The sequence below is a fragment of the Lampetra planeri genome, chromosome 1 (genome assembly GCF_965212315.1).
Source record: "Lampetra planeri chromosome 1, kcLamPlan1.2.h2, whole genome shotgun sequence".
Taxonomy (NCBI): domain Eukaryota; kingdom Metazoa; phylum Chordata; class Hyperoartia; order Petromyzontiformes; family Petromyzontidae; genus Lampetra; species Lampetra planeri.
Genome location: NC_136107.1, coordinates 13,265,514 through 13,283,415, shown reverse-complemented (window position 1 = coordinate 13,283,415; position 17,902 = coordinate 13,265,514). Strand labels below are relative to the sequence as shown.

Sequence of the window (17,902 nt, the reverse complement as noted above, 5' to 3'; positions counted from 1 at the left end):
CCATCTCCCGCCTCTCCGGCGCCTACCCCGTGTTCCAACGCTCGCACCTGTTCGTCCCCAAATGCACCCGCTCAGTTAATGCTTCTCCCCCTAATTGCTGCTACCTCTACGGCGCCTAACCCATGTCTCCCCGCTTACCTCTGCGCGAACTCAGGTGCACCCTCTCTCTTTGATAACCCCACGCATTACGCCACTCCACGTGGATGATCCTAGAGCCACGTGCCCGACTATTTTGCAAGGGAGATCCGTGGCGAGTGAGCACAGCAACTGCAGGTGTCCTGAAATTAACTAAATAAATGAATGCTTTCTGACATGAAGGTGTTACAACACCGATGGGACAGACACGTATGTGTAGCGTAAACGGAGGTGCGGAGGGAAGGACAACTAACTAAACACAAAAACCAGGTCTAAATAAATTAGTTTTAAATCTATATGTATTTTTTATGATGAAAGGATGTTAAATGAAGACATGTTTTTACTGAGCACCCTTATCGTAAAGAGTTCAGTTGCCATGGAGATAGCGCGATGGGATCAGCTGATGTGCAAGAGTGAGAAAAATCGTGGCATCTCAGAACTACAAGGGATGGCAACGGTGTAGGGAGGCTTTCAATCAGCAGTGGATAGACCATGGCTCATGGTGATAATACCTTTACCTATTCACGTGAACGCCTACACATAGATATTCATCTATTTTGTGCGTGCCTGCGTGTATATGTGTATAGCCTGTACTGTGTATTCACTGCTGTGTTCACAAGGCTATGCTTTTTGTCAAATGACCTCTGAAGGTTTAGACAATAGTGCATACAGTGATTTTATCTTACATCATTCCCCCTGTGGACCAGCATTCCTCAGCAGGTCACCACTTAGCTGATTGCCATTGTCTTTTGTGTCAGAAATCAGGAGATATGCTCGCTGTGAGGGCCAGGTGGCCGGCTCTTTCTGTCCATCTGACCTTCACTGCTGGGGGCTAATGGCATAAAGGGCTGCAATGTTGGTGTCGTCATCGGAGGTTGATCCTGTCACGTCTGTGTCCTTCCCGCCGGCATTTGTTATCTACAAAGGAGGAACATATAATATAAAGGCAAAGATCCAACCCCCTGCCGCCTCCGTGTAGCCAACATAAACGTTTGAGGCAAGTGCTGTTAGCGAGCACCTATTATGGATGGCACGACGCACGAGGGGGTGATGCATTTGTACTGTACTGGAAGATTTCAGACCACATGTATTACGTAAGTCACAGTGGGTAAACTATCCCGCCTTGAATAAAAAAAATCAGTGTTGAGCTGAATTGTGGTCCATACCATTGTAAAGGAGAGCCGACACAAGATTGCAGGGGTTTCGTCCTTTAATTCTTTTCTTCCATCCACACCTGTCCCCAGCCGTTCCAAAATTGTTCCCGCCAAAGGCCCCCTCTTCCCGCCCGTTCTCTCCTTATATCTCCTCGATCACCCCTCCCACTAACCCACCTATTGGTGGGAATCCTTCCCCTGACACCCCTACATCACCCCCCCCCCCCCCCCCCCGGAGAAAAAATAACCGTCCTCGGTTCTGCCTCCCCCATGGACCATTTAAGTCTCCCCATGCCTCCCACCACTGACAGTGACGACAGCCCTTAACCTCCCCACAACCATACAATGCAATATAACACAACAAAATAAATTGCGCGGCCTGCCCGGGTCTCCAGCCAGCGTCCCGTAACAGCCCGGACATCCACAGGCCGCAGATGACCGTGGCGGCCCCCTCCTTCGAATGCCCTCTAGTCGCAGTGCCTGGTTCGGTGGTGCCGGTGTCGCCTTGCCTGGCGCCGCTGTCTCTCCGGCCCCCGCTCGTGCCGCCGCTCCGTCAGGCCTCACATGGGGTGCTGTAGGTGACAAGGGAACACAGGGCACCGAACCCCCTGCCGGTCGGCGCGTGGTGGTCGGCGACCTTGGCCTGGGTAGGGATGATGATGATGTTGGCAGTGATGTTGGTGGTGATGTTGGTGAAGATGACGGTGGAGAGATGTATGGCTTAAGGCGGGTGGGGTGTACAAACCATCGTCGCTTACCCAGTTGGATCTGGACGCACTGCGGTCGGAGTGCTTTAATGACCTCGACCGGCCCTTTCCAGGGTCGGTGCAGCTTTGGTGAGAGGCCAACCGGCACCTGAGGACAGTGTAGCCATGCCTGGTCCCCGACTTTAAAGGGCTTGGCTGTCACTGTCCTCTCCCGTATCCGTACATTACTCTCTTGGCTCGTGGCCGATGCGGCCTCGGCTGCTTGGCGGGCCTCTCTCAAATAAATGAGGGAGGTCTTTAGTGCCTTCGGCCATGCGTCAGCTCTTGCGGGAATGTCCGTCAGCTGCACCTCAATAGGCGGAACGGGATCCCGTCCGTACATCAGGAAAAACGGCGAGAACCCCGTCGCCGCGTGCGGGGCCACCCTGTACGCCGCTAAGACTGATGGAATGTGGAGGTCCCAGTCGGAATGGTTTTCGTCCACCACTTGGGACAGCATGGCCGCTATGGTGCGGTTAAGCCGCTCTAACATCCCATCGGTCTGGGAATGATACGGAGATGTTCGGACCTTTTTAGTGCCCAGGATAGAGCAGACATCCTTCAATAGCTGTGAGGAGAAATTCCTGCCCTGATCCGTGAGCAACCACTCCGGTGCCCCCTTATCAGGGACATAGCCTCCCACGAAGGCATCGGCGATGGTCTGTGCTGTTTGGTCCGGGAGGGCCCACGCCATCGGCCACCTCGTGCAGTACTCGACTCCGACCAACAGGTATTTATTTCCCCGTGGCGTGACCGGCAGTTGTCCCAGGATGTCCAACGCAACCAATTCGTTGACCCTGGTCACCGTGATGGGCTGTAGGGGCGCCCGGCTTACCCGGGGTGGCGGCTTTCACCGCGCACATTCGACGCAGGTAGCGACCCATCGATGCACGTCAGCGGTCATACCTGGCCAAAAGTACCGACCCTGTAATGTGTACAGTGTCTTCCGCCCCGTCAGGTGCAGCAGCTGGCGGCCGTGTACGTCCATAACCAATTGTTGACGCAGCGACTCCGGAACTACCAGGCATCGTCGGCGCCCTGTCGGGTCCCATCGCATGAGGAGGTCCTCCCATACGATGTACTCCTCCCCCCCTGCCTCTGCTGAGGCGCGTAGCGTTCGCAGTGGGGCTTCCTCCAGCTGTAGCCGTCGCCAATCGTCCAAGGTCAGCCCCAGGTCGTGGTCGGTCAGCTGGACCTCACCCTGTGCATCCTCCGCCGTGCGTACGGGAGCGATGACCGTCCCCTCCGGCCTCGCCTCCTTGCAGCGTGCCCCGCCTGTGGTGCATGCACAAGGGCCCTGGGGCGCCAGTCGGGACAATGCGTCTGCGTTGGCATGTCTGGTCCCTTTGCGATGCACTACTTGGTACCTGTACTCCTGCAGGCGCTCTATCCATCTGGCCAGCTGGCCCGAAGGCTGGTCGATGCGGAGCGAATACTGCAAGGCCGCGTGGTCAGTGCGGACCGTAAATTTGCGACCATACAGGTAGGGTCGGAATTGCTGCACGAAGTGAACAACTGCCAGGAGTTCCCTACGTGTGACGCAATAGCGCTGCTCCGCTGATGAAAGCACGCGACTACCGTAGGCGATAACCACCACCCGACCCTGTTGGACTTGCGACAAAACACTGCCGATGCCCACATCGCTGGCGTCCATGTCCAGGATAAAGGGGAGGCCAAAATCCCGAAAGGCCAATGGCGGTGCATCTGTCAGACGTGAGCGCAGCTGCTGAAATGCCTCTTCCTCCAGAGGGCCCCAATAAAACCTCTGGTTCTTCGCCGTCAACACGTGCAAGGGCTTGGCAATGGTTGCGAAGTTGGGTACAAACCGGCGGTAGTAAGAAACGAAACCCACAAACCGGCGTACCTCTGGAACCGTTGTGGGAACAGCCCAGGCCCTCACGCAGGCCGTCTTTTCCAGGTCTGTAGCCACTCCAGACTCACTGACGACGTGGCCCAAGTAGCGTACCGACGACTGCATAAGGTGGCACTTCGACGGCTTGAGCTTCAAGTTCGCGTTCCGGAACCGCAGAAATACCTGACGTAATCGGTCAATGTGTTCCTCGAATGATCGGCTGAAGACAATGACGTCATCTAGGTAGATGAGGCACGTTTCCCATTGGAGGCCTGCTAAGGCCAACTCCATTATGCGTTGGAACGTCGCCGGCGCAGTCTGGAGGCCCATAGGCAGGCAGTTGAACTCGAACAGGCCCTGTGGTGTCCGGAACGCTGTTTTAGGCCGGGAGTCCGCGTCTAGTGGGACCTGCCAGAACCCGGACAATAAATCCAGCGTACTGAAAAATTTTGCTCCCGCCAGTGCATCCAATGAGTCTTCAATACGTGGTAGGGGATATGCGTCAGCCAGCGTGATGGCATTGAGGCGTCGGAAGTCCACACAGAATCTCAGTGACCCTTCTGACTTCTTGACTAGGACCACCGGTGCCCCCCAGGGACTCGAGGATGGAGAAATTATGTCGGCCCGCAGCATCTCCTGCACCGCTTGTTGAATGTGCCCTTTTTCCATTGGGCTCATTCTATATGTGTTTTGGCGCAGGGGTGCGGCATCTCCCGTGTTAATGTGGTGCTGCGACAGATTTGTGCGCCCTAGGTCGAACGGTCCCCGGCTGAACACGTCCGAGAACTCATGCAATAATGAGTGCAGCTGCTGTTTCTGGTCGGGCGGCAATCCCGGCTCAGGCCCCGCCAGCTGGTCCATCCACGATTCGGCCCCTCTGTCCTCGGACTGGCTGATGCTGCCTACAAGCTCGGGCTCTGTCCCTGGGGCTCCTAGTGACAAGGGACTAACGTTGGCCAGAACTGTTCCCTCCTGCACCGTCGCTGTTCTATCGGAGGTGTTCAGCACCTGAATGAACAGATGCTGGTTCCCCTGTACAATAGCTTCGGCTCCCACCAGCGCATGGCGATCCATGGCAGCTGACGCCGGAGACACCAGGATGGGTGAGTCTGGTCGGGCTGTCACGAGGGGGGACCGATATTGCAGCGGAATCAGCATCTGGGCTTCCGGGGGAATGGAGACAGACTTACTGACCAGAGCCTGCACGTAGGGTACACCCCGGCTGGCCCCCTCCGCCTTTAGGAAATGGAGATGCGTTCCCTGGACTTCGACCCGCCCATTGGCCAGATCGATTTTCATTGGCATCCGCCTCAGAAAGTCCGTCCCCAACAGGCAGAGTACGGGCAACGTTGCGGAGACAAGGATGGGTCCTGCTACCGAAAGCTGCCCAATCTGTATCGGGGCTTCAACCTGGCCCAGGAAGTCCATGCTGCCTCCATTTGCTGCAATGAACGTTGTCTTGACGGGGACTAAAGGTCGGATTTTATCCGGCAGCATCTCATGCATGGTGCTCGAGATGATCATGGCTGATGCCCCCGTATCCACCAAGATACACGCGATTTCACCGACCAGGACCGAGGTTCCTCACGTGGCCGCTACAACCCGCCTTGCCAGCTTCCTCCATTGTGTGGCTGAGTCCGGCCACTGACCAGGCAGCGTCTCGTTATCCTGTGGTGCATGGTGAGATGATGGGGGATGGATGTGAATGGACCGAAGATGGGGTTCCTCCCTTTGGAGTGCGTCGCAGCAGGGTGAGCGCGCCCTTGTTACATAGTGTGGGCTTCCCCCTGGGTTACGGGCTGGGCTCTCTATGTGGTGCAAATTGCCCCCCCTTGGTGACGTAGGGTGGGCCCCCCTTGTGGTGTGGGGGGGGGGCCCCCATTGTAGGGGGCGGTGGGGACTGGGGGGTGGGCCTTCCCGTGAGCCCCTCCCTTCTCCCCTCCCTTTCCTTTGTCACGGGGGCGTGGTCCCCCTGGTTCCGTCTCGCTCCGCCGCAAAGCGTTGGTGAGGCAGGCCGTGGAACTGCTCCAGGGCGCAATGTCAATTTTGTGTGCCGCCTCAGCACACGGGCCGTTGCCCCTGGCAACTCGCCGGCGTCGCAGGTAACTGGTGACGTTACGCCCGTCCGCGACGTCACGCCTGCCCGCGAAACCACCCCCGGCCGCGACGTCACTTCCGCCCGCGACGTCACCTCCGCCCGCGACGTCACCTCCGCCCGCAACGTCACTTCCGCCCGCGACGTCCCTCGCGGCCTCGGCGCGATTCCCGGCGCGGTCCCCGGCCTCGGCGCGATCCCCGGCGCGGTCCCCGGCCTTGGAGCGATTCCCGGCGCGGTTCACGGCCCCGGCTCAATTTCCGGCACGATCCGCGACACCACTTTCGGCCGCGACGTCACTTCCGGATGCAACGTCACGTCCGTTCGCGACGCCACACCGGGTTGCGACGCCACTTCTGGTCGCGACGCGATCACCGGCCCGGCGTTATCCCTGGCGCGATCCCCTTCCCCCGACCAGGACAGTGGAGACCGGGAAACGACACCGACGGCGCCCACCCTGAGGAGACTCCCGGTGAGTTCGCGGCGTCGGAATTGGAATTGCTCGGCCCGACCGAGAGGCCGGGCGGGACGGCGTCACTCGCCTGGATCCTGTCGGCGTTCGGCCCCGGCGGGTTCCAGGTGACGTTGGTGGCCTCCGGCTCCGTGCGGCACCCCCTCGCCACATGCCCTTCTCGACCACAACGGTGGCAGACCCACGGGGCGATGTTGTAGAGGCGGCTGCCAGCGACGCAGTGGCTGGTCGCGCCCCTGGTCCCTCTGCTCCGCCAGTCCCCGGATCGCCGCGTACACCTCCCGCAGCGATGGCTCAGGCTCAGACGTCGGGGGTCCGTTCCCAGCTGCCCCACAGGCAGCCTGTGGCGACGGTGCAGGTTCGGCGGTTGGTGTCGCTGGACCCAGTAGCGCCGCGGCAACGGCTCTGCTGTTCCCCCCCGCCGCGCCAGCCACCCGGCCCACGGGTGGCGCCCGGCCCATGACCTGCTCGTGGGCTTGGATGGTCCGGGCAGCCCACAGCGAGGTGCGTTCCTCCGGCGTCACCACGGGCATTACAACGCCAGCGCGGCAAGCGTAGGCGATGAGGTGCTCGACCACGAGGTCCTCGAGCGCTTCTTCAGCCAGGCGAGGGAAAGCTCTCCTCGCCAACACGAGCAGTGCACCCCTGTAGGCTAAAGGGGATTCTCTAGCCCCTCGCTGGCGGTCCTGGAATCGTTTAAAGGCTCCTTCCGCCGGGCAATAGATCTCCCCCAAAGCCTCGTAGGCCGCCTGTAGCGTGGTCTTGCTGTGCGAGGGAAGGGAGGTGTAAGAGGAGAGTGCTTCTTCGCCCAGAACAGATGGCAGCGCTCGTAGTGCCTCTTCGTCTGTCCACTCGAGAACAAACCCCTCCCAATCTTCTTCCTCAGCCACGAACTTGTCGTCGGGCCCCAGCCGACGCGGCCATCCTGCCACCTGCTCTCCGTGTTGGGTGTTTAGCCCTGGGGGTTTTGGCGGGAGCGGCGGCGGCTGGCGTGACGAGGTTGGTTGCGGCTCCTGCCCGGCCGGCTGGTCGGCCTCCGGGTCCCGTGGCCTCTCCTCCCGTAGTACGCGTGGGGGTGGGGGTCCCGGTGCTGGCGGGCCCCCCATAGGGAGCCTCTGCAGTAGCTCCTGGAGTGCCCTCTCCACGCGGGCCATGCGGTCCTCCATGGGGTCCTCCAGGCGATCCGGGCCCCCTGCTGCTGCTTCTGATAGCAGGCCCCCTTGTTGCCCGGGATGGGAAGGATCCCCGGCCCCTGCTTCCTCTTCTCTTGGCTCTTTTCCGCGGGGATTCTTCTTTGTAGCCATTGTATATCCCACCGCTGCCACCAGATGTAAAGGAGAGCCGACACAAGATTGCAGGGGTTTCGTCCTTTAATCCTTTTCTTCCATCCACACCTGTCCCCAGCCGTCCCAATATCGTTCCCGCCAAAGGGCCCCTCTTCCCGCCCGTTCTCTCCTTATATCTCCTCGATCACCCCTCCCACTAACCCACCTATTGGTGGGAATCCTTCCCCTGACACCCCTACACCATTTTAAAAGTATTCAGATGTTCCGCCCTTTGTCGATCCAATGCTGGATCAAGGCCTCCCCATACCGTGTCATCTATGGGGTTTGTTTAACCATACTTAATCACGCTGGTGAGTGCGGGTTGTGGAAGGATGGCCCAGAACCGATTGAGAAATCACTTACCACTGATATTGGCCATGGCCATGAATCAAACCCATTTGGCCGAGTTCATAGCGCAATGTGCTAACCACTCCACCTTCCATCTTGAGAGTAAAATGGCTTATATCCTCAATGCGGCACCCGCTTTCCTAACAGCCAGACGCCTCCTTGTGCCTGGCCCTGTTGATGGTTTTTCATTTGGTTCCCGCAGGATGGCATTGGCGATGGAGCCATCTCAAGGTAGACTGAGAAGCACTTGCAGTTGAGGGCGTGCCGTTGTTTTTCACCACTGCAGTCTGCAAGAGGCCATTAGCACATTACTCATGTAATGCTCATGTAATGTGCTATATATGGCCAAGGTAACAGACTGCCCGAATAAATAATTCAAACACTCTGTCATCGGATTCGAGGCCATTTGGGCACACGCAAAAAAAAATAACAGTACAGTACTAGATTTTTTTAAAGTGAATGCCTGAAGGGCAGCTTTCGCGATTGTGTTTTTACCCGACGGTGAAGGGGGACGTAAAACATAAGCCCCCGATGAAAGCACGTAATAATGTATTATAACACGTGCATTTAAAAATGTGTTAATTATTGTGAATTGCTCAGTTTACATACACGGTAGTATTTCCTGCAAATGAAGGGCCTCTATTTATAGTGCTGTGACATGTACATTTTTCAGTGGGACAAGATTAATTTTCTTTCCTCCGCAGCAAAACAAAATCCCTGAAGAGATTCACATATTCTTTCTCTAGATGGCAAGTAAGAGTCATGGAATTGTAATCCGTGCAATTTCCAATGAGATTTCTCAAAGTGATTGGGAATGAGGCTCCAGGAATGTCAGAGGAGAATGGATTCCTCACTTTTCAAGGGCGCCTGGCGGAGTAGAATTAAGACAATTTATTTTAAGGATATAACGACGGCGGCGGTTTGGGGAGGCCTTCATCTAACAGTGGATTGACCAAGGCTGACGGTGATGATAATGATGATACGTATATCGATCCATTCATCGATTAAAATACATTCTTAAGGCTCAAGATGCATGCACACAATCGTGCATTGAAGAATGCATTATTTAGATTTCATGTAAATACTGTAATATACAAATAATATGACAAGGTTGTGTAACGCAGATAAAACAATCTCAAAACAATACATATTTGATTTAAACAAATCTAAAAAATTTTATTTAAAGCTTTCGTGACTGCAGGGATTCATATTTTTGGTTATTTCGGTACAGTCACGTAGAAGGGAAACAATAAAATAATAAAAATATAAAACAATAAAATTCTCACGACGTTTCGACTGCAACACAAGCAATCATCATCAGATGTGAAATCCACAGCAAGAAAATTGTTTTAAATTTTGTTCAAATTTTCTCTGATGATGATTGCTTGTGTTGCAGTCGAAACGTCGTGAGAATTCTATTGTTCTATATTTTTATTATTTTATTGTTTCCCTTCTGCTTGACTTTACCGAAAGAACCAAAAAAATCTAACTATTAAATAATTACATTTTTTATCAAATCGTGATAGTTTTCGTCAGTGCAGATCTCAAACTATTGTACAGAGACAATGGCCATGTTTACTTTATAGATAGAAGAAAAAAAATAGACAGTCCCAGAGCTAAGGGGGGGGGGGGGTTGATGGAAGGAAAACTATTTAGAATACAATAAAAGAGCAACACGACAAAAATAGTGCAACGACCAGAGAAGTGGACTAGATACAGCAATATCGTCACGCAGGTGTTTATAGAGGATGAAGAGATCAATGGAGTAAAAGCCTAAGAGAAGAAAAAGAGCTACAAAACTCACGGTCTGAAGAGAAGTAATTCACTACACGTAGGAGGGGAGTTGTTTCACTTGAATGACCGCGACAGAAATAAGTATAACCAGTAAAAACAAAGTTTTTCACTATAAATCCTTTATATGCGTGGCGGCTAGAGTCCTCTCGTCCTCTGGCTTGAGATGGCTGTCACCTATGGGTCAGATGATTGCATTGCACCATTAAGCAATTGGTAATTAAATATAATATTTTTGTCCTAAAGTGTAACATTTTGGAAAAAAAATTTCACGAACATTAATTGTTACGCACAACGAGTCTGTGTGGAAAATGTCAGCTCGATTGGATCACGGGAAGTGGGTTAAAAACGACCGAAAGATTTGCACGGTCCCAAGTAAGCAAGCGAACTTAATATAAAGGATTTAATAAAGGATTTAAACATATATTCGCCTGTGGAGGACGCGGGGATCGATCCCGCGACCTTTGGCATGGGAAGCGAGGGCGCTACCAACTGCGCTACTCCACCACGGCCTGTGGAGGTGTCACGCTCTGGGCTCCTACACTGTGACGTTCAGCCAAAGCCATGAATGAGTTATATTTGAATAAATATAAAATATATTTTTTTTTGCCTAAAAAGTGTAACATTTTGGAAACATTTTTCACGAACATTAATTGTCTCGCACAACGAGTCTGTGTGCAAAATGTCAGCTCGATTGGATCACGGGAAGTGGGTTAAAACACGACCGAAAGATTTGCACGGTCGTAAGCAAGCAAGCAAGCACGCAAGCACGCACGCAAGCAAGCGAACTTAATATAAAGGATTTAAAAAGGATTGAACTGGTTCGTGAAGGGTCATGAATACTAACGTGTATACATAACGGATTGTCAGGCGCCAGTCCAAGGAAGCGTTTGTATTATTCTGCTTGTTTAAACTGATAAGGTGAGCCTTGAACAGATTCAGTGTGACATATAGGCCTCTTTTAAGACGTTTCGTGCTCTTATGCAATTTGCTTTCCATTGACAGAAACTTCAAAGTGCATTCTTGATTTGGATTGCATTCTCATGCTCACATGTCCTTTGGATTGCACTCTCATACTCACATGCTCTTTGGATTGCATCCGTTGGGTTGCATTAATACCTTTGGATTGCACCACTCTTCGCTTTTATATGAACATGCTAATTTCTCACATTAACATCACTAGCCCCTGGCCACTTCTTTATGACCTTTGGGCTACAACAATTTCAAACCTTTTTAAAACAGTCTGCTTCAGCAGCAGACCATGCTTTCCCACCTGATGACGGATGCTTATGTTGCGCCCGAAACGTCGTGATTTATTTTATTTTTTACACCTACGTGACTTTACCGAAAGAACCAAAGAGTATGTATTCAAAGTGCATGTTTGAACCTGTTCAGATAAATACGTTAGCAATACTGCTTCAAATGCCGTGATGAAAAATGACAAATTGCATATGGGCTATGATCCATACGCTTTTGGCCAAAGTTCATTTTCATCAGATGTATGGTAAGATCGCGGCCCGATGTCTCCACCATAGCCAGCCAAAGGGCATATCTCCAATGCGATGCGTTTCGGTCGATTCGTCAGTTTGTGACTGGCTCATTGCATTTACAAAGGGAGATGGTAAATGTGGTGCGAAATGTGCACAAAAATATCTACTTTAAGGGGCACGTCAAAATCGCGTAAAGATTGGGAATACTATGACGCTCGAAGCAGTAGAATTTCAACGGTTGTATTAATGTTTATATATCAACACAGCATATTTCACTTTACACGGACACATTATGTACAATAACTAAAATTTCAACATATTAATGAATCATCAAATATGATTAATAGCAGCACATCAAGTTGGTTTCACCCTTCTGAATGATACGCAGTGAAATAAATATATCACAACCGCCCACGTGCTGCCAATCATCTCTTAATTTCCTTTTGAATGTCCAACAGTGTACCTCACCTCTTATATTATGCAGCATACAGTCAAGTGATGGTTGTGCCGTCATCTCTTTACCCCCTTTCACATGTAATAACCAGGCCCCTTCTGTAATGCAATTATGGAGTGCAGTCTCGTAGACCTGTACTGTTGCTATGCGCTGTGCAAATATGTTGGACAGATACTGGGCTGCTTCTATCACATACACCCTGCGGATACCATATGCACAAATTGAGACTTCAAGGCGGATCCACATTGCGTTTGTGTTGAACATCTTGAAGCGATGGAACAGCGTTGAACACCTGCAGTTAATTGAACTCATTCCCCAACATGTTTGGAATTCACTCTGCATCAACCAAAGCTTTTGACTGCATATAAAACGTAATGCCACACTGTAAAATGTGCCTACTGCTTCATACGACATCACAAGGCTGGGGTTCCATTTAGAAATATGGGAAATTACTCAGCTTATTTGAAAATAAATATGTATTCATATACATTTGGTAACTTCTTGTTTTGCAAAATGGAATTGTGCCTCCATCGGTTACCACTGGCACTCGAGTGTGCTTTAAACTTTTGTTTCTAAAGTTTCTTACCGATTATCAATGCAATTGCAAGGAAGTTGGTCAAATGTAGCCTATATCGATTTATAACATTCGCTGCATTCTGCATGCATTCATTTGAAAACATAATTAGTGAGCTTACATTGTATCCTCCACGCAAGTGCGGTAGTTTTTATTTGAAAGGGCGTATCCAATTTTCATTTCTCTAATAGCTTTTATGAACAATTCTTGTTTTATCAAATTCAAACAAAAACGTGAATTGGAAACTCTGTTCCAGACACAATTACACAATACCTTGATGAATGGTTGTTCCGCTGGTGGCTCAGAGCTCATAGCTCACCCGGAGAGATAAACCAAACAACACATGTATACGTTTTACAGGAATACTTGAATATTGCCTTCTTATCAGGCTGGTTTTTTTAAGTCACAAAATCAATGACGAGATATAGGATTGAACGTTGGCACACTAATGCGTGCGATGATTCTACCCCCTAGAAATGCAATATGAATTGTTGCTATTCAGAGCCACGATTCAATTCAAGCATCACCTATTTTGTTGTCTCGCTTTACTGCGTTCTTTCTATAGTTTCTGGTTTTCTCTCTGCCTCGTTTGCTACAGTTTGGTTTGCTTCATGAGGCTAAATGTAGCATTAAGCATTTAATGACCGACAACAAAACATCAATCCCTGCACACGCCATTCACTGCACGTGTATCTCGAGCATTAAGAATCTACATAGCAACAATTAATCAATAATCTACGCTCCGAATACGTAAGGGTAAGGACCACGCACGCATAAACTACATGGAGCAGAAGGGTTTGACCTTTTTGAAACGAAATGCTATTACCTTCGTGGCCAGGTCTGTTAAATAAATATAACTCGTGCACAGCCATTTCATATGAGGTCTTCTGGCTGTCCGAGACAACAGCATACGCGTCATTGGAATGTGCAATTTAGATATTGAATTCTCATCCACACTGACTCCAACCATCACCTCTAAGCTTATAAGGTAATGCCTTATAAAAATAATAATCTACAGCCCTTTGGCAATCCACTTCTTGTTGAAGTGTTGTTGGGGTTGTTTGACTGAGCTCTAAAGTGCTGCTGGTCCGTGTATGTTAGTGAAGGGTGTGGGTGGCAAGTGGGGTGATCGGGACTGGTATTATCATGCTTGTTTACCCCGGAAAGCCTGACTGAGTCTCATGGGTCCTGCCAAGTTAGTGTTTAATCCCAACCGAGTTATTTGCAGGTACATTTTCATATTTGGCAACTTTGAACCATGGAACACAGTGGCCTGCTCTTTCGAATGATATTAATCACCACTAACTTTACCCGTGGCTGGGAATCGAACTTAGGTCGCTAGATTATTAGCACGGCATACCTACCACTGTGCCACCATCCCTCGCTCCGTCCCATGTAATTCCAATGTACTCTGTTTATTTCATAAACAAATACATCTACATGTCTTCATTATAATAATATACCAATAATTGAGTTGATTTGAAACATTGGCTTGCACGACCAATATTATGGTTCATAACCAATATTATGAGCCACGTGGGAGCTGAGCTTCTGTTAACGCCTGATAATTATGTGAAAGTAATCTCCAGCGAAATGTCGCATGAAAATTATTTTGAAGAATAAAAAAAAATAGCTTTTCCACTTCCAGTTTTGCTAACAACCCTTATCAATTGGCATAATTCCCACGTAACAACTTGATTTGATTGGCTCTGTCGGGTGGCGGAGGGTATGGGCATTATACCTTCATGATCTAACCCAAAAGAAGCTGATTATGAATTTAAAAAAGTGAGTTGTTTTGGGAGGTATAGCAATCACTGATGAAGTCCTGTAAAATCACTGTTGTATTTCAAGATGGGGCAGAAAAGGGACGTGTAGTGGTTACAAGCCCATGCCTAAGTTAAATTCCCAGCCACGACTAACATCAATGGCAAGTGATATCTAAACTGCTCCTTGGCCTCCTCCCACCTAACGTCACCAACCCATATTGACCAGTGTGGTCAAACAACCCCCATAACTTACACAACGCGAGGAGACTTTCATCCAGCAGTGGATTGACAAAGGGCTGTAAACCATTATTATGCAATACTTTTAAGACAGATTTAGTGTTCACTGTATACTGCACCCTGAAAACACCTACTTGAATAGGGGGCATCCATTTAGTACGTACGCATGGAGGGGGAGGTTAACCCAAATGCGTACGTTTGCATATGGGGGTCTACTGACAATGTACGTACGCATAGGAAAAGGGGGGGGGGGGGCGGGGGGCGGTGAAGCCTTGATAATAATTTGTCTACATTGGCCTTCACATGAGTTATATAGTCCGGCGGTGGACTATCTGTTTGCTTAAACACGTTAATATTATTAATCATTGATCGTTTATGTATGGATTAAATACCGGCCGTTCTATAGGATTCGGGGAGGGGGGGTGCGTCAAGCGTCCGTACGCAGGTGGGGGGGGGTCAAGTTTTGACAGATTTTATTGCGTACGTACTAAATGGATGGCCCCATATGATACATCTTTAGTCACTTTTTCATTGAGAACGTCTTTCCGTGATAATTTAACATGGAGAACATAAGTGTTCAAGGGTAGAAATCAGCAACGTAGCTTGGTTATATTGTGCCAAGATACTAGAAATGAAATGTGCCCCCTCTGTCCAATTTCCCCTTCTCATCGTAGTCTGGCGCCTTGGCCCCTCTGGCCTCATGGGCTCTGGTGTAGTTGCGCGCCACTTGCTTACTCGATAGCTATGCCACTAAGTCAAATACAAAGCCACACGCGCATACTGCACCCGACATGTGCAGATATAGCGCCAGTTTCATGTTGTTTACGGAAAAACATGTTCTGCTAATTTTCAGTAGAAACTGCATAAACAAAAGATACCAATAATTGCTTATCTTTTCAAACAAATATTGGCGGAAACTGCCCTTCTTACTAAAACGTGAATGTGGCCGATGGTGTGTTAGGCAATGTCGTGGGGGGAGGGACAAAGTTGCATGAAAAAAATACTGTGTTCTCTGAAATTCCTGATCTAAGTTTGGATTTATTCATTGGGTAGCCGGCCCACGGTTCAGTCAATAATGTCTGGATAAAAAAAACACTTTTTCTAAACCTCAAATATTATCATGCTCAAGCTCTTTTCATAACAGTGCCAACTCCGTTAATGCTACACAGCACTGTGCAGAATTCGAGATATTAACTCTTATCGGGTACAATCTGATCTGCAGAGTGATAATATAACACGCGCAACACAACAGCGTATTAGTCAAAACACAGGCACGAGTCAAACGCAAGAGCCTCTACAAGAACATACTGAGCAGTAACACTGAGAGCGATAAAACCTGACAATACAACACTGGCTTACGGTTGTTCGAGATTAAAACTGGCTGCACGGATACTACAATAAAAGGCGTACTCTCAAGCGATTCCGTATGCCATTTTCACGGGGAACAAATTAAAGGCAGCGCTTGACCTACGTGGACAACGCAATAGTCTCCGTCTACACCTCGGAGCGTCAACCGTTCTCGATGTAGGGAATGTCGTGGTAGCAGCGGTCGATCTGCGCACTCTGCCGCATGGCCCCAGCCATGATCTGCTCGGAGAGCTTCTGCGCGAAGCCGACCACCTGCGGCTCCACGGCTGGGGACGACGGCTTGTGGGCCCTCTCGAGCGCAGCGCCAGAATCTGATGCCTGCTGCTGCTGTTGGTGGTCAGCGTCGGTGGCGTCGGTGGCGATGCGACTGCTCGTGCGGGACTTCTCCATCCCCGGCGAGTTCTGGTGCACCGAGTAGTGGTTTTTGGACTTGAGGCATCCCATTGGAAAATCCGTCTACTGGGGGATTCGCGGAGCCGGCGTGCTCTTCTTCATGCCTGCGCTCCGGGGGAAATGCGAACGCTGTGAGTTGTTACATGCAGTGCAGGCAAGCGGGTCGTCGTTCCTGCGACGTCTCGCACGGGTTAGGCAAGCTACCGAACCATTGCTGTGATTGCGACAACAAGAAAAGAAAAAAATCCTCACCCGGCAGAGAAGCTAAACAAGACCCGCACTCTGAAGGGCAACACACCGCATTCTCTCTCAACCATTATAGAAATTAAAGTAGCTCGGGACGACCTGCGTTTAAAAGGCAATGCTCCGCTTCGCACGACACCAGCGCGACATTGGCACGCCTCTGCGATTGTTACCGAGGCAGGGCTTGTTATCATGTGCGGCGTGTCCAAGGGGAAGAGAGAGGGCTGGTGGGTCACTAAACAACGTAACTGGGGCTCATCTGGGCACTCGCAAAATAATCATTGGCAGCCGACCCAGCCGGGCTGCGTTCAATGCGGCAGGACGCCCTTGAACGACACAACCGGTCCCTTGCTTCGAATAACGCTGGTGGCGGTGCGCTATTATTCGCAAGGACAACAACAGCTGCGACGCTTACCCCCAAGATGTTTAGCGATCGTCCGTGCGACGCGTCCTGCGAATGTCGTCTCCCACGCCATCATCGACACTCGGGGCCACGGTGGTGGCCGGAACGATGGGTGGCCACGGCGTCAGGCAGCCGTGGTCACCGCTCTCCCGTCGTCACCTCGTCCCATCGGCTCCTCCGCCACGCAGCTCCTCTGAAAAACACGCGAGGCGCCAAGGGTGTGGGGGGCTGCCTGTGCGCTGTGCACAATCACTTATCTGCGTATTTACCTCCTGCCAGCCCACTAAACATGAGCTGGAGAAACTGGGGGGTGGGTGATGTAACGGTGATGGGTGGGTGGGTGGCTTGAAGAGGGGTGAGTGTGATCGGATGTGGGTTGGGGTGGAGGCTGCTTCCAGTGAGAGAAAGAGAGGAGTGGAGCAGTGCAGGGAGGGTGAGGAGGCGGGTGATGATGAGATAGTGAGCGGGAGAGCGGTTTTGGAGACGGAACGGCGCGCAGAAGCAGCAACACCAGCGGAGATGATGTTGCGTCGGGCGTGAATCAGAAGCTGCAGCGTTGGATAAATGTCACAAATCACACTTCCCCTCTCTCATGTTGGAATCCCATTACTATATAAGCTATGCTTGCAACCCTTGGGCAATCGCGTTCATAATTAACACTTTGTCATATTTATGGCGGGTGTGAGAATTGTAGGAAAATAAATGAATGGCGTTTCACGCAGAGCACGGACGTCCTGTTGACACGGTGATTCGCGTGGGGTCGTCGGGGTCGCGTGCTGACAGAGCGATGGCCAAGCCAGGCGGGTTAATACAGAGCGCGTGGGGTTGAAGGAATTTGGGAGGGTGTGGGTGAGTGACTTTTACTCTTTGGTTTTTTCGGTAAAGTCACGTAGGTCAAAAAATAAAAATAAATTAAATCACAACGTTTCGGAAGCAACACAAGCCTCCGGCAATTTTACTGAAGCAGTTACACCTGATGACGGAGGCTTGTGTTGCTTCCGAAACGTCGTGATTTAATTTATTTAAATTTTTTACCTACGTGACTTTACCGAAAAA

General features: G+C 50.8%; 1 protein-coding gene across 1 annotated transcript; it reads right to left on the bottom strand.

The window, feature by feature from the left end:
- Nucleotides 1-11,634: 11,634 nt before the first annotated feature.
- AKAP19 (A-kinase anchoring protein 19) lies at nt 11,635-17,198 on the bottom strand. Its single transcript, XM_078594009.1, has 2 exons — nt 16,859-17,198; nt 11,635-16,304 (listed from the first exon to the last, which is right to left on the bottom strand). The coding sequence occupies exon 2, from the start codon at nt 16,249-16,251 to the stop codon at nt 15,949-15,951; it is 303 nt and encodes a 100-aa protein (XP_078450135.1). The 5' UTR covers nt 16,252-16,304; nt 16,859-17,198; the 3' UTR covers nt 11,635-15,948.
- Nucleotides 17,199-17,902: the final 704 nt, after the last annotated feature.

Bases quoted from the DNA above. Each gene is read 5' to 3' on its own strand.
- AKAP19 (XM_078594009.1), bottom strand. From the start codon at position 16,251: ATGGGATGCCTCAAGTCCAAAAACCACTACTCGGTGCACCAGAACTCG.